General features: G+C 36.6%; 1 protein-coding gene across 2 annotated transcripts in view; it reads left to right on the forward strand.

Moving 5' to 3' along the window:
- LOC139736961 (uncharacterized) overlaps nucleotides 1-21,182 on the forward strand; it is a 73,129-nt gene extending 51,947 nt beyond the window's left edge. For both annotated transcript variants that reach the window (XM_071647635.1, XM_071647636.1), the window contains 4 exons: nucleotides 13,662-13,705; nucleotides 15,159-15,219; nucleotides 18,171-18,275; nucleotides 21,001-21,182. In XM_071647635.1, the coding sequence (XP_071503736.1) occupies nucleotides 13,662-13,705; nucleotides 15,159-15,219; nucleotides 18,171-18,275; nucleotides 21,001-21,087 (297 nt within the window). In that variant the 3' untranslated portion in view covers nucleotides 21,088-21,182. The remainder of the gene's footprint in view (nucleotides 1-13,661; nucleotides 13,706-15,158; nucleotides 15,220-18,170; nucleotides 18,276-21,000) is intronic.
- The last annotated feature ends 458 nt before the right edge of the window (nucleotides 21,183-21,640 follow it).

Here is a 21,640-nt window from a genome sequence, read left to right on the forward strand (position 1 = left end):
GGGAGGGAAGATACAGAGTACCGAAAAGCATCTAAATTCAAATAAGTATAAATGTCTCCAAGAGGATTGCATGCTTCCATACTGTAATATCAAGTTTCTTTTCTGTTTTTTGAAAGCATATGAAACAATACATATTTTTCACTTTTGCAAAGTGTTTGAAGGTGAAATACAACACTGTGTAAGGCAGCACCCTTTTCTACTTCATATTCACTCTCATAGGTTCATATAATTTAATTGCTACCCTAAATAACAGGTGACCTTAGCAAAAATGGAAACTAAATTTTATTTGTGAATCACATGTCACAAAAGTTTTATTTGCTGGTACTATGCAAGGAAAAATATGCACAAACACAATCTAAAAAATGTATTTTTCAGTAGTATCTTGAAATGCTGTAGTCTCTTGAAATGCTGTAGTCTGTGAATACAAATATCAAGGGGATTCAAGGGGAATTTTCTGTTCTTGCATCTGACCTCCATATACTTCAAGAAATGGGCAGGCAGTATATATATCCCTTCAAAGGGCGATTTTGGACAGATATTGCCTGCTTAGAAATATAATGACACACTCGACCTCCCTGTTGGAGTTACATGTATATTTCAGTTATATTTCCGAAGAGATTATATTTTCCAGAAGTGGGCAGTGCCTAGGGAAAATATTGTCTCGAGGGAAAACATAACTTCCACGGGACTGTCAAGTGTTATATTACAAGGATAGACAGGGCAATATTTGTTATATTACATGATCTACACAAACGCACATCATTTCATTCTAGCCCTGTCGGCAGCCAGTCAAATCCTTGAATTATGTCACATGATGTGATGTCACTGCAGGCAATATAACAGTTTTGATCCTTGCTGCATTTAGTCACATGATAGAATTATCACCAGTCACAGAACATTTTTTAAGTAGATCATCTTATATAATAATGTCATTCCATCTATGTTTGGAGCTCTGTGAGTTGGTAGGTCTTCCACCCAGTAACCTTCCAAGTACCACTTTTTCAAGATGTCATTGACATTTAATGCAAAGGGGTTGGCGATGGTAATGACAGAGGTAACCACACAATTTATCACTTGATATGTGGGCTTATTATTGCTGCTCTTTGTCAGTCATATTGTAATATTTGTAAGGATAAAATGTATGTTCTGTGAATGCTTTACGTGCTGAAAGGAAATGATGGAAACGTAGGGAACTGTTTGAGTCCAACTGATTCACTCATAACCAGAGTCATCTCCAGATTTTATATCTGAGAACAGGAGATATCGAAAAAAAATCTGTTTTGAGTGTTATTTCCGGTAACATCCAATGACCAATTCTTTGAATTTAGAGTGACTTGCATGAAAACATTGAATGACTGTGATATATCAATGAAGACACGATTTACATCAATGAAATGAACTCAAATGACTTCTGAAGTAATAGGCCATCCCTATTCCTGCAGTGATGCACTGTGTCAATCAGACACTTCCTCTCTGTGTGCAAATTTGTCTTTCGTGGATGTTAGCCTTCATTGCAGCCCAGGCAAAGTAGAATGCCTGTCTGAACACTGAATGCAGAGTTTGATATATGCTGTATTGTGAGCTCTTGTAACTGACAAGAAAAAAAAGAAGGAAAAACCTTGTTTTTGATATATTTCAAGGATGTCCTAGAAGCCTAGAAACATATCTAACTAGCCTTGGCACTGGCAAAAGTTGAGCATGGCACCAGAATGGCTGTTTGTACTGTTCAGTCATTTTGTTTGTTTGTACATTTTAAGCAAACCATTACAAACAGGTATGCAATAGACCAGTTCTGTAATGTATTAAAGATTTTATGGGTGCTGTGTCTGCAAAAATTGCCCATAACAACCAGAAAGCTTACCATACTTAGCAACAATTGAGTGAATTCCTGCCTATAGAACTTAATGGGGGGGGGGGGGGGAGAGAGAGGAGGTGAATGAAATTATTTTGTGTTTGGGGGGGGGGGGGAGAGAAGCATCCATAAATTGTAATAAATCACAGAAATGGTCTGTTTAGTTGTGTGTGCTCTCTTGCAGGGGACCTACACACATATTCATAGGAGGGCTTCTAAAGCATAAATTTGTTTAGAGAAATGACCAGGATTTGGTTTTTACATGAAAATCCTGTCCTGTGTTCTTTTGTACCATCAACAAGGTGTTCAATGTATGCTTAGAAATTATTAATGAGCAGCATCACTTTCAGTTCTGAAGCTGATGCAGAGCATGATGAGTGAACTGTTTAGGGCCACTATAATTCATTCAGAGTATACTGTCATTACTGTCAGCTATGTAGACACATTGTTAGTAACATTAAGCATCATTTTTACTTTCACTTTTCTGACAAAAATTAATGCTTTTGTCTTTCAGTTTCCATGACACAAGTTAAATGTGAATTTAGCGGACAGTGCAGGAGTAATTCAAGCATTAAAGCTGTGTTATCAGGATAATACACATAGCTTTATGTTTGTTTGTTTTTTCTGCTGGTTGCATGTTTGATGTGGAATATAATAGACCTAGTATAAGGAAAGAAATGTGTCCGCTAAATAATCCCTCTTCATTCAAGTAGATTCAGTGTGTTTGTTGTACATTTGAGCTTTTGAATCTCTTTAAATCTTGATGCAATGTGATAATGTTTTAGTGGTGATTTTAGTAACTGATTGAGGAAGTTTTGAATATGAATAAGATTGTGCATAGGGTTTGTTGTAGTGTGGAGGTCTCTACATTTAATGCTGTAATGCAAACAGTGTAATAGCCTGATATTCTTTTTTTGAATTGCCACACCATGTACTGAGTATTCTGTAAGCACTATAATAATTTTTTAGAGTGAGTAAATCCTGTACATGCTTCTGCCACCATTGTCTCTTCTCACTGGCATACGTTGATGGCAGAATCAAATTTCAGTTCTCATGTTCTCATCTCCTTATGATGCTATGTATGGCTCCCCCATTCTGTGTGTGTTTACGAAACTTCCATGTTAACCTCCTTGTACTATTGATAGAAGAAATGTAGCATTAGCAATCTTGGCTATATTTCATTTGTGGAAGTTTTTATGTAGTGATTTCATAATGATTCTTCATGATTTTTGACCAATAACAACCAATATAGTCTGCCTACTGAACAGACAAACTGAAGTGCCAAATGAACCAAGATGTTCTGTAAACAGAGTATATTGATCACTGGTAATGTACATAAAAAGTGTCAAGACTTTTGTGATGTTTATGAGGTCAATACATGATGTTCCATGCAGTTTTTGATAGGAAGTCAAAAGTTTTTTTATAGGTCCTCGTTATGATATATAATACCTAGTGTAGGACAGGATGGCAGATGCAAAAGCATTTGAGCATTGTGCATCTTTTCTATATGATTCTCTTTTTTAAAGTAAGTACCAGTCACATTTTACTTGGCACCACCTGCCACTGTATACATGACTTAGTAATGTTGATTAGTTTGAAGTGGATTTTGGATCTTGTCCCACTGCCAGGAAAACTGCAACAACTTCTCAGTTGTTATGTTTTACCCATCAAATTTGATAGATGTTCACAACAGGGACTTTGTAATAATATCTATAAAATTTCATGATTATGATCTTCGATAAAGGTATGTAATATTTGGCTACTACCAAAGATACAGTGAAGTGTGAGTCACAAGGATTAATAGAAGTAGAGTGTCACAGGAGGGGAAGGCTCCATTCTGCCCACAAGTCCACTTCACAAGCACACAGTGTATGGAATGTATACAAAGCTAGAACATACTGAGAAATAATAATAATAATAACAATGATAGTAATAACAATGATAATAATAATAATGATAATAATAATAATGATAATAATAATAATAATAATAATAATAATAATAATAATAATAATAATGATAATGATGATAACAATAATAATAATAGTGATGATAGTAGTAACAATAATAATGATAATGATAATGATGATGATGATAATAATATTATAATAATAATGATAATAATGATAATAATAATGATAATATAATAATAATAATAATAATAGAAATTATAATGATAATAATGAGGTCTTCTTTATCAAGGGTAGCCTCTTCAGTTTTGCCACTGCTCTACCAGAGGGCCCTGCTATTATCATTACCCTTACATTGCCAGGTACCCATTCATACACCTGGGTCGAATATGCCAAAACATCTTGTCCAAGGATGTAAGCACTGGGCAGGAATCGAAGTTGGGTCCCCCGATTTGGAGTGGGGAGTCTAATAAACTATGCCACAGCGCTCCCAAATGAAGATGACCTGTCAACAATATAGACATAGGATTAATTGTAAAATTGTGATCAGGTGATACTCAGTGGATGTGTACTTTTTGCAAAATGATAATTAAATCAGTGCTTGATATACAGTAGCAGCATCCTTGAAGGCAAAGGAGAGTACTCACTATGGAAATGTTGATGCACGGTAGCGGAGAATGAGTCTTTTGGCAATTTTGAATGGTAATTGAGACAATGAAGTGACATAAGAGACAGCTCTTAATCTCTTTACGGCTCTGATTTCAAGGAAGTACTTTGTTAATTCTTTGAAGACAGAACATTGAAGGGTGATATATTAGTTAAAGGTTGTAACAGTGTGAGAGACAAATGGGCTTACTCTATTCAGTACAATATTAATGAGACGTTTAATTAACTTTTCCGTGACAAATGAACGAATGTTTGACAGACACAAATATTGATTAGCCCGGTTTTAAGAGGTATTTTGACTGACTTGTATATTAAATTGCTATTATATGTGTAAAGTCTTCTGTGCTTATTCAAACATTAGAAATCTGTACATGATGTGCATGTGAAATTGTGTTATTGATGACAGCTATCAGCTGACATTTTCTTACTCTTTGTTAGTGGTTGCATAGAAACAGAAAAGAGGATTAATTACATAAGTTAGCAGGGATATATATCATTTGCTTCATGCGTTTCGTGGCAGGTCTAAGAATAATTACTTGGTAAGAATTACTCTCGCAGCTTTATGCCATAATGTGTATCTACTTTCTCATCCTGCACAAGGGATTTTATGATACAATCTAAACATTTTTCCATTACAGTCTTTGTGCCTTGCACTTTAACTTGGAATCATTCCAAGTAATCATTAGTTTATTAAAGGGGAATTCCCGACTATTTAGAAGTTAGTCTCAAAGAAAGAAGAAAAAAATTTGAGTACAATAGTGAAAACTTCATAAAAACAAATAAAGGTGAGGGAAGTTATGAAATTGTGAGGTTTCACTAATTTTTACGAAACAGTTCATGAACAGATGATATGAATATATGCAAATGAAAATCAAAAATCAAAGTCAAATTAAGATGAGGGAAGATATGAAATTGTGAAGTTTTGCTAATTTTTGCAAGACAGTTTGCAAACAGTTGATATGAATATGCAAATGAGTATGCTGATGATGTCATCACCTCACAATTCTCCATAGATCATTGAAAAGAAAATGGTGAAAATTCAATTTTCTGTTATAAAGATATAAAACATGTTATTCCTGGGTGCATAACTTCAAAGTAATGATCAGTCAGATATTGTAGGATTATTTGATACTGGGGTATAATTGCATTTGAACCAAAAAACTGAAAATTAGAAGATTTTGTGTATAAAGTCTATTCCAAGTTGTGTGGTGGTGACATCATAAACTCTGTCATTTGCATATTTATATTGACTATTGAAGAAGTGCTTTGTGAAAATTAGTTTTTAAAAAATTGCAATTTTATATCTTCCTTTAATTTTTATCCAACTTTGATCAAATTTTCACTGTTGTGCTTATAAGATTTTGCTCTCTCTAACTAGACTTAATTGTATCTGGAATTCCCCTTTGATTTTGCCATTTGCTGATTTACGTGGAGTGACACACAATTACATGATGTGATATAGCGTGTACATATATGACCTCAAGCTTTCTTAACCTGATCATAAAGCTGTCTGTCTATAATGAAATATTGTTTTTGCGCAACGGGCTGAACCCAATAGCTCACCTTGTATCTAGTGTGTCAAATTGGTACATCTGGTATACATAATCCGTGTTGATCTTTGCATTCAAGAAATGTTTTTGAAAAACATGTTTGTTGGCTACTGAAACTCAATATCAATTCTGACTAATGTATAATGGGAACTTCACATTCTCTCGCTGGAAGGACATCTTTCATTTTTTACCAAAGAGACTTTGCGTTAGATTATAGAGTATTTTTTCCATGGTATATTGACAAGAGTTTTAGCTTTGTGCTTGTACCGGAGATGGATTTAACCCGTTCTGACTGATGTGTTACCAAGTTTAGCCCGACATGAACTGATAATGTTGCTGGTAAGGTCACCTCTGCCTGCTTGGGCTGCGAAGCTAAAAGACGTCACCACTGGGCAATTTTTTCCTCTCAATGTCAGATTTCAGTTTATGCAAGGAAGAAGCCCATTTATGATTTGTGCATAATCTGAAGATTGGAATACTGGCTGTATGGCAGGGGGATGAATGCTGTGTGACATAGCTAGCATGTCACTACGACCCTAGTTACTTCCATATTAGGGTGGTGTGCGTCACGCACTTCCCCGTCCGTGTGTCGGCACGCACTGGTGGAGGTGGAGGGGAGGGGCGTGAGGACAGAATGACGGGTACAGAGGAGGAGGAGGGAGGAGTTGATTAAGAAAGAGGATTGAGTAAAGTTATCAGTGTGTGTGTGTGTGTGTGTGTGTGTGTGTGTGTGTGTGTGTGTGTGTGTGGAGGGAGAGGGAGAGAGAGAGAGAGAGAGAGAGACCTGCAGAAGAGATGTGAAACCAGGAGGACAGACAATTAGCGAGGGAAGAAGTGAAACATACACAAAAAGGCGTGATGGCAAAAGGAATGAATATAAAAGCATTGGGAATCTGGAATAACATGAGATAATGTGGATGCCAGCAAGAATGAGGGAAAGAGAGAATATTAAATGCAATCCAGGCAGAGAGAGAAAAAAAGGAGTTATTAATGTATAGAGAAGAGTTGGAAAACATGGCATCAAGTTAAAGGAACTAATCAGGTATTTAATATAATAAGAACAGATATTGACAGAGTGAGAGATAGACAGGTCACAGGTGAAGTGGATTAATCAGTAGATCAGAAATGAAAGCAATATCTTCAGGAGAAGCAGCAAAGTTTGTAAGTTTTGGAAGGCATTTGAAAGGAATTTTGTTATAGCCAGATGGTGTGTATGTCACCGGGATATAATTAAGAACAATTAAAAAGAAGAAAATGGAGATAGAGTGTGATAAAGAGAGAAAAATAAAGATAATGGAATAATCAATTTTCAGTGGTCAGATGAAGATGAAACTTCATTGGGAGCAGGTGTATGAGGAGGGAAAACCATATTACCATCTTCTTAGAGCTCTAACTAGTGACGCAGGAGGAAAAAAAAATTCATGGTTATGCAATAAGAGAGAGTAGTAATGTGATTAGGCTCATTAGACATCTGTGATTGGGATTTTGTGTTCCCAAACCAGTTGACCATTTCCGTATTAAACTATAATGATGGAGAGTTTGTAATTTGATTAGAGTGAGATCACTTGGCAGTAACAGAATCCTTAGCTTTTTTTTTTCTGTAGGAGAATATGTTACAATTAATTCACAGCTGGACTTCTGTGTCAGTCTGTTCTCTCCAACTGTGTTCTAGAGAAATGATCAAATTTATATAACTATTAATAGATAACAGAAAATGTACAACTGGTGGAGTAACTTATATGCAATGACTGATGATAGATTCTGACTGATTTCAGTGAGAGATTAGTCTTGCCTATCAAGGATTTGGTGAAATGTCTTTGAACTCATTATTTGTAAGTATGTAGCAGAGACTCCAACTCTCCCGCTTTCGACGGGAGATCTCCCGCCGAAAGCCCATTTTTGCAAAATCTCCCATTCTCCCGCTTGAGATTTGATTTCTCCCGCCCTGGCTATGTGTCTCCCGTTGGAAAGGATTTCTTACTTATTGCCATATCGTATGTTGAAAAATAAGCCTAAGAATAGAAAGATAGCAAATATAGAGAGCATCTAGAACCCTACTAGAAATGGACCCCAGCCGCAAGGAATTTCGTGCTTCGCGCACATCAACTTGGAGTCTCCCGTTTGCTAGGGGTTTCAGGCGGGAGAATCTCCAGATCAGAAGGTGCTGGGGGTTGGAGTCCCTGATGTAAGGTAGTTCCGATGGGTGTCAGAAGTACCAGGGGTATTGTGTTTGTCTGATTGATTGATTGATTGATTGATTGATTGATTGATTGATTGATTGATTGATTGGTCGGTCGGTCGGTCGGTCGGTCGGTCGGTCGGTCGGTCGATCGATCGATTGATTCTCTGTATGGCATTGCTTTACAATTCCATCAATTTTCAGCAAAGTCATCAAACATTATACATGTATATGCATGTATACAAAGTATGGCTATTTTGTGCAATTTCAACAATTTTCATTACTCACATACATCTGTAATATAATGACATGCGTTAATATCAATTTCCATACAAAACAGTTGCCAACAATAAGCAAAAAGCTTGACTCTTTGATAACAAGTTTTACAAAACATTAATACAATAAAACAAAGGGGTCCAACATGATTCTCATGGAAGAGAGGGATATGGAAAGAGAGAGAGAAATCGGGTGTTGTTGTCATTCATAGTGTTATTTGCTTGCAATGTCCTTTCGATATGAACAGTATGACGTTTTAAGGGAAATATTTATGTGTTTTCCTCTAAAATGCTTCCTTAGGTCCTGCTGTAGTTCACTTCTGTTTTCAAGCCAAAGCAAATCACTGTTTGACAAGAATATTTTAATATCAAATTATTCAGGGATAGATTTACAACTGTGCAATGGAAAGCTTTGATATATTTATGGATGTCTACAGTATATTCCTCCATCATCCTTTTGAAAGCTTGGTACAAGTCTGTTAAGGTTAACACTGAAACATGTAAGATAGGGAAAAGAGGAAATGTAGGAACCAAACTCCCACTTTTCCTAATTGACAGATTATTATGGAGACTGATATTCAGAAATTATCATGAAATGGGTGTGCAAATGATTACTCTCCTTACTGCTAGGAAATAATTCCACTTTTTTTTGCACTCTATAAGAAGAAGGAACAAAAACAAGTGAACACATATTGCATGTATGTAACAATGCAAGCTGAAACCATACATGGCTAAGTTGGAAATATCTGTGGGAATTCTTGTTTTCTTCAGGGTTGAAATGTCACAGTTGGAACATAATTGATTCATACTTCCTTTCTGATTGTGCCCGGCAGTTTGGGTTTGGGGGCAAACATGGCTGCAAGCTGTGAAACCACATGTCAACATGTCAAAGTCTGATGAATGAGAAGGCTTACAAATAGAGGCAAGGTAAAACTGAAAGGGATGAAATAAATGACCAGGAACACATTCATCAGCCTTATGTGCAATTATTCCATGCATGTGTGTGTGTGTGTGTGTGTGTGTGTGTGTGTGTGTGTGTGTGTGTGTTTGTCATGGGGTGCCAAGCAAAAATCTGCCAATTTGATGAAATATGTTTTTATAATTATCGTTTTTAGTGCTGTACCCTGTTATACCCCCCCAAAAAATGTATGAAAGTAACTTTAGGAGGCCTACTTTATGCAAGAAGATGTTGTGTGAAGTGATCAGGGCCCCGTTGCTAGAAACTTTGCGTTTAAACGCAACTTGCAACTGATTGTCACTGGCCAATCAAAATCATTGTTGCATGCATGTCTTCTTAATAGGGCAGACCCTGAGCCAATCAGAATGGTTGTTTCAAAATTAGCAATTATTTGCAATTGATTGCAACTTTCTTGCAACGGGGCCCTGAACACAGCAATATATGAATGCTAATACATTACTTCAATCTCATAATTTGATAACTATTTGTATCTCTCTGATCACATCAAAGTATCAAACATTATAACACTGATGTATGCATGTGCAGCTCACCAGTGGAGCTCAGCAGGAATAGCACCAGTGCCACTGCAGTATGTCTACAGACAGTCTACAGACAAAAGTAAATATTAATGGGCCCAGTTTGTGGATTAAAAATGACCTCTTTTTGAATAACTCGCCAAAGTTTTGATAATGTTCTTTGAAAAAAATGTACAAAAATTATTATCATTATTGTGATTATGGTGAAGACATCATAACAGGGATGGTTGCTAAAATTTTGAAGCCATGATAGCAGTGTACATCGTCAGAACGTGAGATGGTGCTACTTAATGCTGTTATCAGGGGCATGATGGCACCCCAGGTTACAGCATGCTAAATCTTATGGGAAAGTATCTAACTGCTGTGCAAATGGTCAACATTTTACTCCTCAATGCTCATTAGACCTTCAGAATTGTTGATGTATCTAATCTTCATTAAACTGAAACTAATTTTCAGGGGGGGGGAAGGGTTGTTTGCTCTGCTATGAACATTGTGAATGTGCAAATACACTAGTTATCAAAATATTTTCATTTTCTATGGATGATTGGCAATAAGAAGGAATTGAATCAAGAAATGACATACCAGATATTTTTCATATTTGTGAGAAAGCCCAGAATATATGACTCATTGCGTTACATTATACTGGAAGTTGAATACTCAGTAATGTGCTCTGTAATCCCATGATAGATGACCATATTCAGATATTTTTCGTTTCCTAATTTTCTGTGACGATGCAAGGAAATCTCATCAATTTCCATCTCGATTATGCTTGATTATAAGCCCTGGAAAGACTACAAAGAACTGTGCTTAGTTTGACTTCCCAGATATTCTGCTTCCAGTAGCTTAGACAGTCTGACCGCTAACTTCCCCAAAATCTATCAGTGAAACTTCCACAAAATCTATCAGTGAAACTTCCACAAAACATCTGAGGAAATTATACATTTAGTTTTGAATAGCCTGCCTGTGCACGGCTAAAATTATACAAGAACTTTGACCCTTGTTAAGATCCACTTCTATTGTCGCATCCATAGCCATCAAAATTAATTCTTTGAGGTGTAATGGGTATTTGTAATTTGTCAAGCATGAAAAGCAGAGGTCACTGGGAGGCAGCAGAAATAAAACTTTTGATCACCCCACGACAATTGTTATTTCTTTTACCTTGATGTGATATCGTACACATACATGTGTATGTAACTGGTTTATGAACTTAGTATGTGTGTGTGTGGGGGGGGGGGTTTGAATGATTTCACTCTACATTTGTATAATCGTTTTTTATATATATGTTCTTGTAAGTGAGAATGAGTTGTATGATTCAATATATTCAAGGGATATATGTTTGGCATATATATGTCAACATTTTCTCATGAAGAAATTATCAGTAGGATTGATTTATAACTGAGTTATTTATGTTGAAGAGAGATTATGTGCAGTATAAATTGAAAAATTAATTTTGTGTGTGTTTTGAATTGTATTTGTATTATTTTTGTTCATGTTTCACCAAGAATGGGTTAATTCATAAATGATTTGAATGAAATCAATAAATATCAAAGAAAAACACAAGTATATGTGTGTGTGTGTGTGTGTGTGTGTGTGTGTGTGTGTGTGTGTGTGTGTGTGTGTAGGTATTGGTATAGGGCTTCATTGCCTTTTAGTCTAAATGGTATGTTGTGAAAATTGATGGTGATATCAACTGGAATCTCTCTACTGAAAACAAAGGCAGTTCAGTGGTTAAGCAGTTATGGCACCATCGGTATGAAAGGGATATGTGTTAGCTCTGCTTCACTCCATCACCCATCTGGGTAAGGAATTTTGTTTTCGGTTTGTTTCATCTCGGTCGACGACGCTGATTATCAAGCTAGAACACACAAACAGGTACACACACACATAAACATGTAAAGTGCCTTGTCATGTAGTGATAAACAGATCATGTTTTTTCTGTGTCGATGAAGTTGATCCTACTTCTTCCTTACCTTTTTACCGCCTGTTTAATTCACCCTGCTTTTAATAGAACTGCGGCCGGCACTGGACAAGGAAGTTGCAGCCAGTGCATCCTCCTGTACATTGTATATATTGTAACCACAGAGGATCATTACTGTGTTTGTCACTGCTGACGTAATGGATCCAATTTTCACCAAGCATTCTGTGGTTCTCAAGATGGCTCTATTATATCTAATGTGAAATGACGACTCATTTGGAAATGGTGTCAACAATATGGGGAAGATGGCTAAGAGTGCAAATGAAAGGGAAAGATATGGCTAGAGTGAATTGTTATTCTCCACAAAGGTGGAATCTGTATTAAACAGTCATCCCTATTTATCGAAAAATGGACCTTCCCTACATGCGATGAATGCATGACTGGTGTTAAGAGGTATGTGGTGGTTATTTTTCCTCTGACTACAAGTTGGATTAGGTCAGAAAGTACAGACTGGATTGTTTGAATACTGGAATGGAGTCATCTTCTGCATACTCCTAATTCACTGTCAGCTCAAGTTATCTCATTTCTGTGACTTTACTGTCATATGACGATTATTGGCATGTTTTTTTATTCCAGTGTTCGTGTCTGTCGAGTATGTGAGAATAATGGTCTTGTTGACATAGACCCAGGCTGTCCCAACGACCTTATGTCTATGTTTATTCAGCCTGGAATTCTTTTGTTACGTGCTGCTGGCATTCCTGTGCATTTGATGTCTTTTGTGGTGGTTCTACCAGGTGTCAAGGAATTCTCGGAGTGTACATGTCTGTTTGGAGTGTTTGGAATAGCAGCGTGTGGTAAACACTGTACCATCAATCACTTTTAAAGTCTATCAGTGAAGATGAAAGCAGGACTTAAATGCTGATTCATTCAAATATCTGTGCAAGTTTTTATGAAAAACAGAAGAAATCTGTAGATATTGAATGAAGCAGAGATGTTATGTATGATACAGACTATTGATAGTAGTTTAGATTGATGAGTCAGTGAGTGGGTGCATTTTTCCCCAGTTGAAATATATAGTGTTGATATTAACATTGATAGTGCTTCCGAAAATGAGAATTGCAATTCAGATTGTCGGTTTGGGAGATTGTTCAGTTCAATATTTAAAGACTTCAAATGAAATAATGGTAAGGGAAATGCATTAAGCCATTCTTGAATCAGAAATCCTATACTTCTCAAGGTATAGACTTTTATGGTCTTCTGAATTTTCAGTTAAAAAAGGAAGAAAAAGAATGGATTAGGTTCTTCATGTACTGTTGCTTACATGTGTTTCATGCAGCGCATAGGTTCAGTTCTCCTTGATGTAAGCAAAACAGTTCATCCTGAAATCTAAGGCACTTGCTGATATGTTCGTATATGTCTCCCTACTTTTGAGTTACTTGGGAACCAGTAGATGAAGCCGATGATGCTGATGTATAAATGACAGAAATGATAATTAAGATAATGATGATGTTTATCATCATAATGAAAAGTATGATAATGGGTATTAATATAATAGTGATAGCAGAACAAGAGCACAACTACTTCTGTAGAAATGTGATTTGTCATAAGATGGTTTATAACTTCACTGAACTTGGCATCTTTGTCAGTATTGTGGCCACGTAATAGAAATTGGCACTGTCTAATCTCACACCCTCATATATACTCTTCTCAATTGTACTGAGAAGGACATGATATACTTGTGATATCGAGAATGTGTGTTTGTCGTCATTTACCAGTGCTGATAATCAAGTTCTGCCTTTTGAAACCTTTTATTTTCACAGAATGGAAGCAGTGTAGATCCTGATGATGCATCCTCAAGTGATAGGTATGTTTATTTTTCTTTGCTTTCCTGTATTTTTTTTTCCTTAATTGAAGAAATATATCTATATCTTAAGGAGATAAAAGATGAATGGTTACAATCAATGCATTTCTAGCTACATTCTTCGTTACTTCGAACTATTTATGCTTCACATGGAAGCTTCATTTTTTATATTCATGGAAAGCTCTTTAAATGTGCTATCATCATTTACTATTAACTTAATTGAGAGAGTGACAGTGTCTGTAAGTGACAGTGTCTGTAAGTGACAGTGTCTGTAAGTGACAGTGGAGTTGGTAGATTTAAACGTGCCCTTGTTGATGGTTGGTTGAAGAGGAGATAAATCATTCACGGATGCGGCTTCTGACAGGGTGGAATATGAGAATATAATCACCTACCTAAATTTAGGTGATGTGTTTATGTAGCTTAACAAATACCGATTACTAAAGAAACCTAGATGGCATTGAAATGATCCCTGGTGACTTGTGATGTATTGGAGTCCATTGGATTGGTAGACCACTGACAACATGGAGGTGCAGGCACATTCACTCTTCCGTTACAAATAGAGTTTTCTTGTAAAAGTTGTGTTACTGCAAAAATGTGTGTGTGTGTGTTTGCATGAGTGTGTGTGTGTGTGTGAATGTGACTTTAAGTCTATGATTATTGTATATATGTGTATTTCTATATGTGTTTGGCCATGAGACTATGCAAGTAGAAGGGTGAGAGAATGGGAGAGACAGAAAGAAAAGAGACAGACAGACAGACAGACAGACAGACAGACAGACAGACTAGGTAAATGTAGGGTAATCTGTCAGTCAATTGTAATAGAAACCACTTGACAAAAAGAATCCATTAGTTCTTAGGTTTTATGGTAATATTAGAGTACTTCGTGCTTCTTGGCAAGTATTATACAAATAATGAATGTTTATGAGTGCAATGGACAGAATGTTTCATGCGCCTCGTTGAATGGGTCAAGATGTCATCTTTTACCGAATGAAATATTCTGTCCTTTGCACGAATGAAAAAATTATTATTTGTTTTATATAACGCCGAAAATAGATCCTTGTCATTTGATGTTTTATCAATTTAGAAACAAGAAGGAATCTGAGATCGAGAGAGTGTTCACTGAGCATTTTACGCTAGTGCACTGTGGCATACACACACTGCAAATGCAAGCGTTTGCAAGCATTTTACACGTGTAGTGTGCCGGGCTCTTGGCGTGCGTGCAATGGAGCAAATCGTATGGATCCAAAATTGTATGGTTAATGGAGCCACAATTGCACAGATGATGTCATAGTGAAATGGGACGAATGATCAATGTCAAACAACCAATCAAATGACAAGGATTCTACTTAGGCGTTATATAAAGCAGATTAATGTTATGCGGGGAAGTCTTCAGGAATCCCAAACATATCTTAGGATGATACCTGACTGAGTTTCCCCTTTTGGAATTTTCATCCAGGTCAGGAAGGATAGAGGCAGATGATGGTGATGACGACAGATCAACAGAGGAACTTCAAAGAGTAAGTTTTCAAAGGATATGATAGATTAATATGACCCAGTATAGTTCCACAATATTCTCTTCATTCAATATTCTCTCGTAAAATGTATCATGCTTGTTCTAAGAATAATAAGGCTGGGGATTGGTATTACTGTGGATTTCTATTATGAAGAATACCTTGGGACTGGCAGTTTTCTTTTTGTTATAATTTTGTTATAACGAAAGAATTAACAATAAAGATCAAAGAGCGGATAATGTTGTGGCCTGAATTTTTCCTACATTGTAACCAGAATTTTGTTATAACTGTGTTCGTTTAACGGGAGTGCACTGTATGTTGTTTCTGTTAGGACAGCCTCATGTTTGTTTGGGTTTTTTCACATTTTAATCTTTAGACATGGAATTCCAACTCAATAACATTAATTTTGCCTACCACTATTTACATGTGCTCTTTCTTTATTGAATAACATGAAATTTATTGTCTTGTAGGATAGGCTCTGGAACTGTATTCTTATGTTTTCTTTTTATGTTATTTAGCTACCTTTAAACATTTCTGAGTATCTAGGGTACTGCGCTGTTCTGTGCTGTTTGTGACATTACCCTAGCTTTGTTGCTGGTAGAATTGTGAAAGACATACCCGTGACCGTGGATACCTTTCATTGAAAATGTAGGCCTTGAAGCCTGTGTATGTTTATGTCATGACATTACCAGGCAGCTTTTTGTCATTCCTTCTAGCGCCCTCGTAATCGACGAACATAATGGAAAGTCACATATTCTTCTCATCTTATTCCCACTTTGGTATACCTATTCCATTCCAAGTTTGTGTGTCTTTGATGTTTTATTAACAATTGACATTGAAGAATGAGATCATCTGCACTGTGTGTGAATCATTTATGTATTTTCAAAATTTCTGTATCAATATCTGGTGTGATTAATAAGATTGGACAGCATGTGATGCTGTGTGGACACTTTTCTTAATACTAACATTATTTTGCAATTAAGCCACAGAAATGTCCATTTGATCACTTAGGAATGAATAGTCTTTTTACCGCATCTCTTGTAGACATCAGTATACCTTTTTTAGGTTCACACATAATATGAAATGTTGAAGATTTGAATTGCCTTTTTTAACAAGTCATCCATTATCTTGTCTTTACAATCATATGTTATCAACATGAATGTAAAAAATGTTAGAACCAAGATCAAGCGAATAAAATTTGTTAGATAAGTGTAAGTTTTCCAGGGTATAGCTACTGAATTGGTATGGGAATGTTTGTAATGAGCTTGGAAAAAAATGCTGTGCTTTGTTACATCTCAAGATTTTGGCAGATGTGTGGGGGGAGAAATAGAGTCCCTTTACTTACATTGCATCATGCAGGGCATGCTGAATATCGATGAATATTTCTCAGTACTTTATACAAAACAGTCAAGAAAACAATCATGTAATGTATGCATTACGAGGATCTCAAAGAATGTAAGCATGAGAATTTAAATTATATGTTGTATTACAGAATGATGGCACAAATTTATTGGTACAGTAAGAAGGCTTCCACAAGGAAGTCTGCAGACCTCAAGGCTAGTTGTATTGAGCAGGATTCTATTCAGGCAGAACAATGTTCGGACGTCACTCTTCTCTTTTTCTGCTCTACTTAAGAACGATGTGTGATGGAATTTCTGTGTTCCGCAGAGTATTATGAGAAAGTCAAAAGTCAATTCATGTTAAAGGGTTCATCTGAGAACAGTACTCTCCATTTAGTTGTCTATGTCTGCCGTGTAAGGCTGTTACCATGGCAATGGGATGACTGTTGACAAATACATTTGGTTCTATTGGCCACTTCAGTACGTCGAACCTGGCATACCTTGTCTTGGTTTAAAATTACTACGTTCATGTTAATGAGAATAGGTAAAACTGTGCACAAGAGCAGTATTGTAGTCTTTGTGCAAATTTGAAAGCATGTAGAGATGATATGCTAGAACTTGTGTGCCATGCCAGAATTTGTCCATTTCAGCTTATAACACTCGCTGGTGATAGATATTGATGGAAAGACAGTAAACACATTCTTTATCATAGTTTTCCTACCACGATAGACAATGACATATCTCACTCCCCAGATGTAGACGTAATTTGCTTAATGTACAGTAGAGTGGTTCACCTTCTTTTCAGTATTGTTTACATATCTTCTTGAAGTGGTGTTCATAAAGTTGGATTATTAAAGACAAGCTGTAAAGGGATTAATATCAAGTATATTCTCTATTTACAAAGTGCATAGGCACAACATTTGTGATATGCACTATAGAAATGTTCATTATAATTGTAATTATGATAATGAGAATGATGATGATGATGATGATGATGGTGATTATAATTATTATAATCATCATTATTGTTATTATCATTATTATTATTATTATCATTATTATTATTATTATTATTATTATTATCATTATTATTATTATTATCATTATTATTATTATTATCATTATTATTATTATTATCATCATTATTATTATTATTATTATTATTATCATTATTATTATTATTATCATTATTATTATTATTATCATTATTATTATTATTATTATTATTATTATTATTATTATTATTATTATCATCATCATTATCATTATTATTATCATTATCATTATTATTATTATTATTATTATCATTATTATTATTATTATTATTATTATTATTATTATTATTATTATTATCTCTTAATGTCCAAAAGATGGTAGTACTCATGCTTTGGTTCTAAGAATGTTGCATGGAGCAGTTATTCATTTGAAATGTTGTATTTAATTCTTTGATTCTGAATTTTCGTCGATGTAACCATTTCCTCTTTCTGTGCATCCTTTCATTTCCTTCCCCCTGCATGGTCCTGATCCCTCCTACCCATCAATGGTTTGCATGAATGGTCTCGACCTAATCCCTCTTGGCGTCATTTGAATCCCTCTCGCTGGCTTGCCATTGGTCAGATGTACAATCGGCAGCTGCGAGCCAACAAGAGACTCCAGAGGAAACTGAACCAATCAGAGGAGAGGATACTCCTACTGGAGGAAGAAGTCCGCATTCTCACCCAAGTATAGCTTCTTCGCAGAGCTTCTTTTTTCTTCTAGTCTTAGCTGCAAAATATTGGAAAAAATATGATATGCAGAAAGAATCAGAGACATCCATGTTCCTTCTGCTTCTTTCACTTTCCATTTTTTGTTGTATTTTATTATTCTTCTTCTTTTTTTTTGGGGGGGGGGAGGGAGTGGCAGTGGACGATGTTACTAAAGAGGCTTTCACACAGGACCTGTGAAGTGTTGCATAGCGTTGCATACCGACTACGCTGAAATAGGCCATGCTTGCATGAAAGTTATTTAGACAGAAGCAAGCGATCGCAAGAATGAGAAAAGAAATGTTTGGGTAAATACTTGGATCCAGCCTCTACAGATTTGTCATCAGACTGGCATAGGGTAGTGTACTATTGCATTGGCATTGGAGACTAGTGTTTTCTTGCATACTATTGCATAAGGGCCATTCTCATTGCAATGCAAAAAACCGCGATATGAAAAATCGCGATGTTTTACCTTTGTGTCCACATTGGCAGGTAAACATCGCGAAGTTAGCTCCGGTGCCAAAAATTGTGATCTTTCATGACGTACTGAGCATGCCCAGTTTACTCGCTCAATCATTCCCAGCATGCTGTTCGGTTCGCGCGAAACTGAAATGTTGCATACGGTACACATAGAGCTGTATGTAAATGCAGCTCTATGGGGGTAAAGCGGATATGGAAGTCACGTGAGTAATATCGCGATATTTCTGCTGCGTGCGTTCTCATTGCAAAACTTCTTGCGAAGTTTCGCTCGAAGTTAGAAAAATCGCACTCTGTCTTGCGATTTTTCAGGCGATGGTTTTGCGAGAGTTGGCAACTTTCACCGTAACTTTGTGATTTTTCTAATATCGCGAGTTTTCACCTGCAATGAGAATGGCCCTATAGACATGGTGTGCAGTAGTGTAGTGTTGCGTAGATTTGCGTAGAAACTCTGTATTTTTGCATCTTATACTCTATGCCAAAAGTATGCGATAAAAGTGAAACATTTTAAATTCTTTTTTTTTTTTTTTTTGCATTCCGTGCATACCCCTTTTTGTCACTTGGTGTATTGTAAATTTGTTACAGTGGTTGGTGTAGGCACAGCATAGGGTAACGTAAGCTCTTCATATAGTCGATACGTAACACTTCATAATGCTCCGCAAGCCCAGTGTGAAAGTCCCTTAAAGTGAAAGTCCCATAAAGTGTAATGAAGTTATACAATCTGTCAACTAAGTCTCAGCTGCAAATCGCAACATGGACAATATGAATGTCCCGTCCTATTTTTTTTTTTTTTAAGGAAGTTATTTCAAATGATGCATAATATTCATATAAAAGTGGGATAGGGTGCAAAGTTTCAAAGAAATGGATTCAATAATGCACAAGGAGCATCTTCTTACGTTCTTCAAACATGGATTTTGATATCTCTTTGTGTTTCCAGAAGTCATCATCCTCATACCCAGGGGATATTTTGTGAAAATTTGTTTCCATTGGTTGAAATTTGCCCTTCCACATGCAGTCTTGTATTGACCCTGCTCCCATTCTCTTTATTGTGTTTTCTGTGTCGAGCAAAGCACTCTGGCAGTGTTGCAGTACTGCATGCATACAATCTAAAGGACACACACTGCAAGTGAAATCACACTTTGCTGTTTGTGAAATTTATTCTACGTTGTCTGTGTAGTACAGCATCTTACAGAAGAATATGCATGGACGATCATGATCTTAGTGAATGTGGTTAGAAGTTATTGTACGATGCTCCCATATCCCACATTTGTGTTCATTGTGTGTCCCTGATAAATAGCAACATCATTACACAAGGCATGTGGTTGCAGTATACAGTAGCATGTTTTGATATTGAGATATGGTCAATTGCCTAGTGCCAGTAGATATGATACTAATAATCAATTCTGAAGTCTTTTACCATGTTGCCGTGTAAATATCAATTAATTTTCAAATATATAGTCAGCCTAGTCTGCATGGTTGTTTTTTTCTTCTGTATAATTTCGTATTTATTTGATCTGAGAGTCTTCAAATAACCAGCACAAAAGAAAGAAAAATATGTACAGTAGGGGGAAAAAAGAAAGCGATCTCCAGGATTTTTATTTCACTCGTGATTTCTGATGTACCAGAATATTGCCTGTGGTCATCAATTCACAAAGCAAGCTGAATGGTTTTATAACTATTTCAGACAAATTATGTACACTAGCTCAGCCAAGACAAGTGATCTGAAATGAACTGTGCAGATGAATAGGAGAACATGATTTTAAGAGTAAGGTAATAGAATTGTCTGTGCAATTTATACTTCCAACAGATGTGGCGCAGTCATGCATATACTTGTCGTTATCTACAACCTGACAAAAAATAGAAATGTCATATGCACCCCTTTCAGTGGAAATATAGCTTGCATATGTATGTTGTACCAGTTTGAGTTTGATTCTTGCCTCGATCGTGAGCACATCCAACCATTAGTTTTCAGCCCTCACTCATGTGCAAATAAAGCAAATAAAACACACTTCAGATACAACTATATGGTGCTCTGTAAGTTAACCTGTTTTTATATCTCTGCTGGGAACAAACTAGGTTGTTTTCAATCAGACAGAGTTAAGGAAACTGTTTAGATCACCTCTCCTGTGCTGTAAATCTGCTTGGTGGTCAGAGCACTTCCAGACCATTTTGCCTCATTAAAAGACACTTGCCCATTTTTGATGTTTTTCCTTGTGATTCGTTTTCAGGATTTGGAAGCTGCGGAGGATGACTTGGACCAGGTCAAGGATGAGAACAAGGCATTACTCAAAGCGCTTGCCAAGTTGGGCAGCTAGGCCACAGTCACTGACCCTCAGAAACCCCCTCAGGCCCGGGGAGTAGCCAGGCCTGGACCGCAGTCAAGACCACTGTATCTCTTTGTCACCGAAGTCAGGAGTACAACACAGTGCTCCTTCTTCCCACCCTTGCCCCACCCCCCCCCCCCCACCCCCTTAAACAAATGAACCCCGGGACACTTGAGACATCTTCATCTGGAGCAGATTTACTAATGCCTGCAGTGAACTGAGGGGGCACAAGGGCACCAGCAGAACAGTTACCCCACCCCCACCCCCTCACCCTTGGGGGTAGTTTAGGATAGAGAGCATTGCACTTGATACAATTTCTCTGCTTCAACTTCACACTAATGCTGGGTCATGATCCTTGGTGGATTGTTCATAGATGCGCAGTGATTTAAAAGCATGCAAGAAATTTCCTTTAGCCGATTATCTCATGAAAATCAACACGAAGATCAATGCGATGGGCCCATAAATTGCAGCTATTGTCACATTTAAGGTATAAAATCAAATTGGAATAGCATATGGCAGTCGTATCACAGAACCGATTCTCAGA

The sequence above is a fragment of the Diadema antillarum genome, unplaced genomic scaffold (assembly GCF_040938485.1).
Source record: "Diadema antillarum isolate AM-2024a unplaced genomic scaffold, OU_Dant_1.0 seq00000674_RagTag, whole genome shotgun sequence".
NCBI lineage: Eukaryota > Metazoa > Echinodermata > Echinoidea > Diadematoida > Diadematidae > Diadema > Diadema antillarum.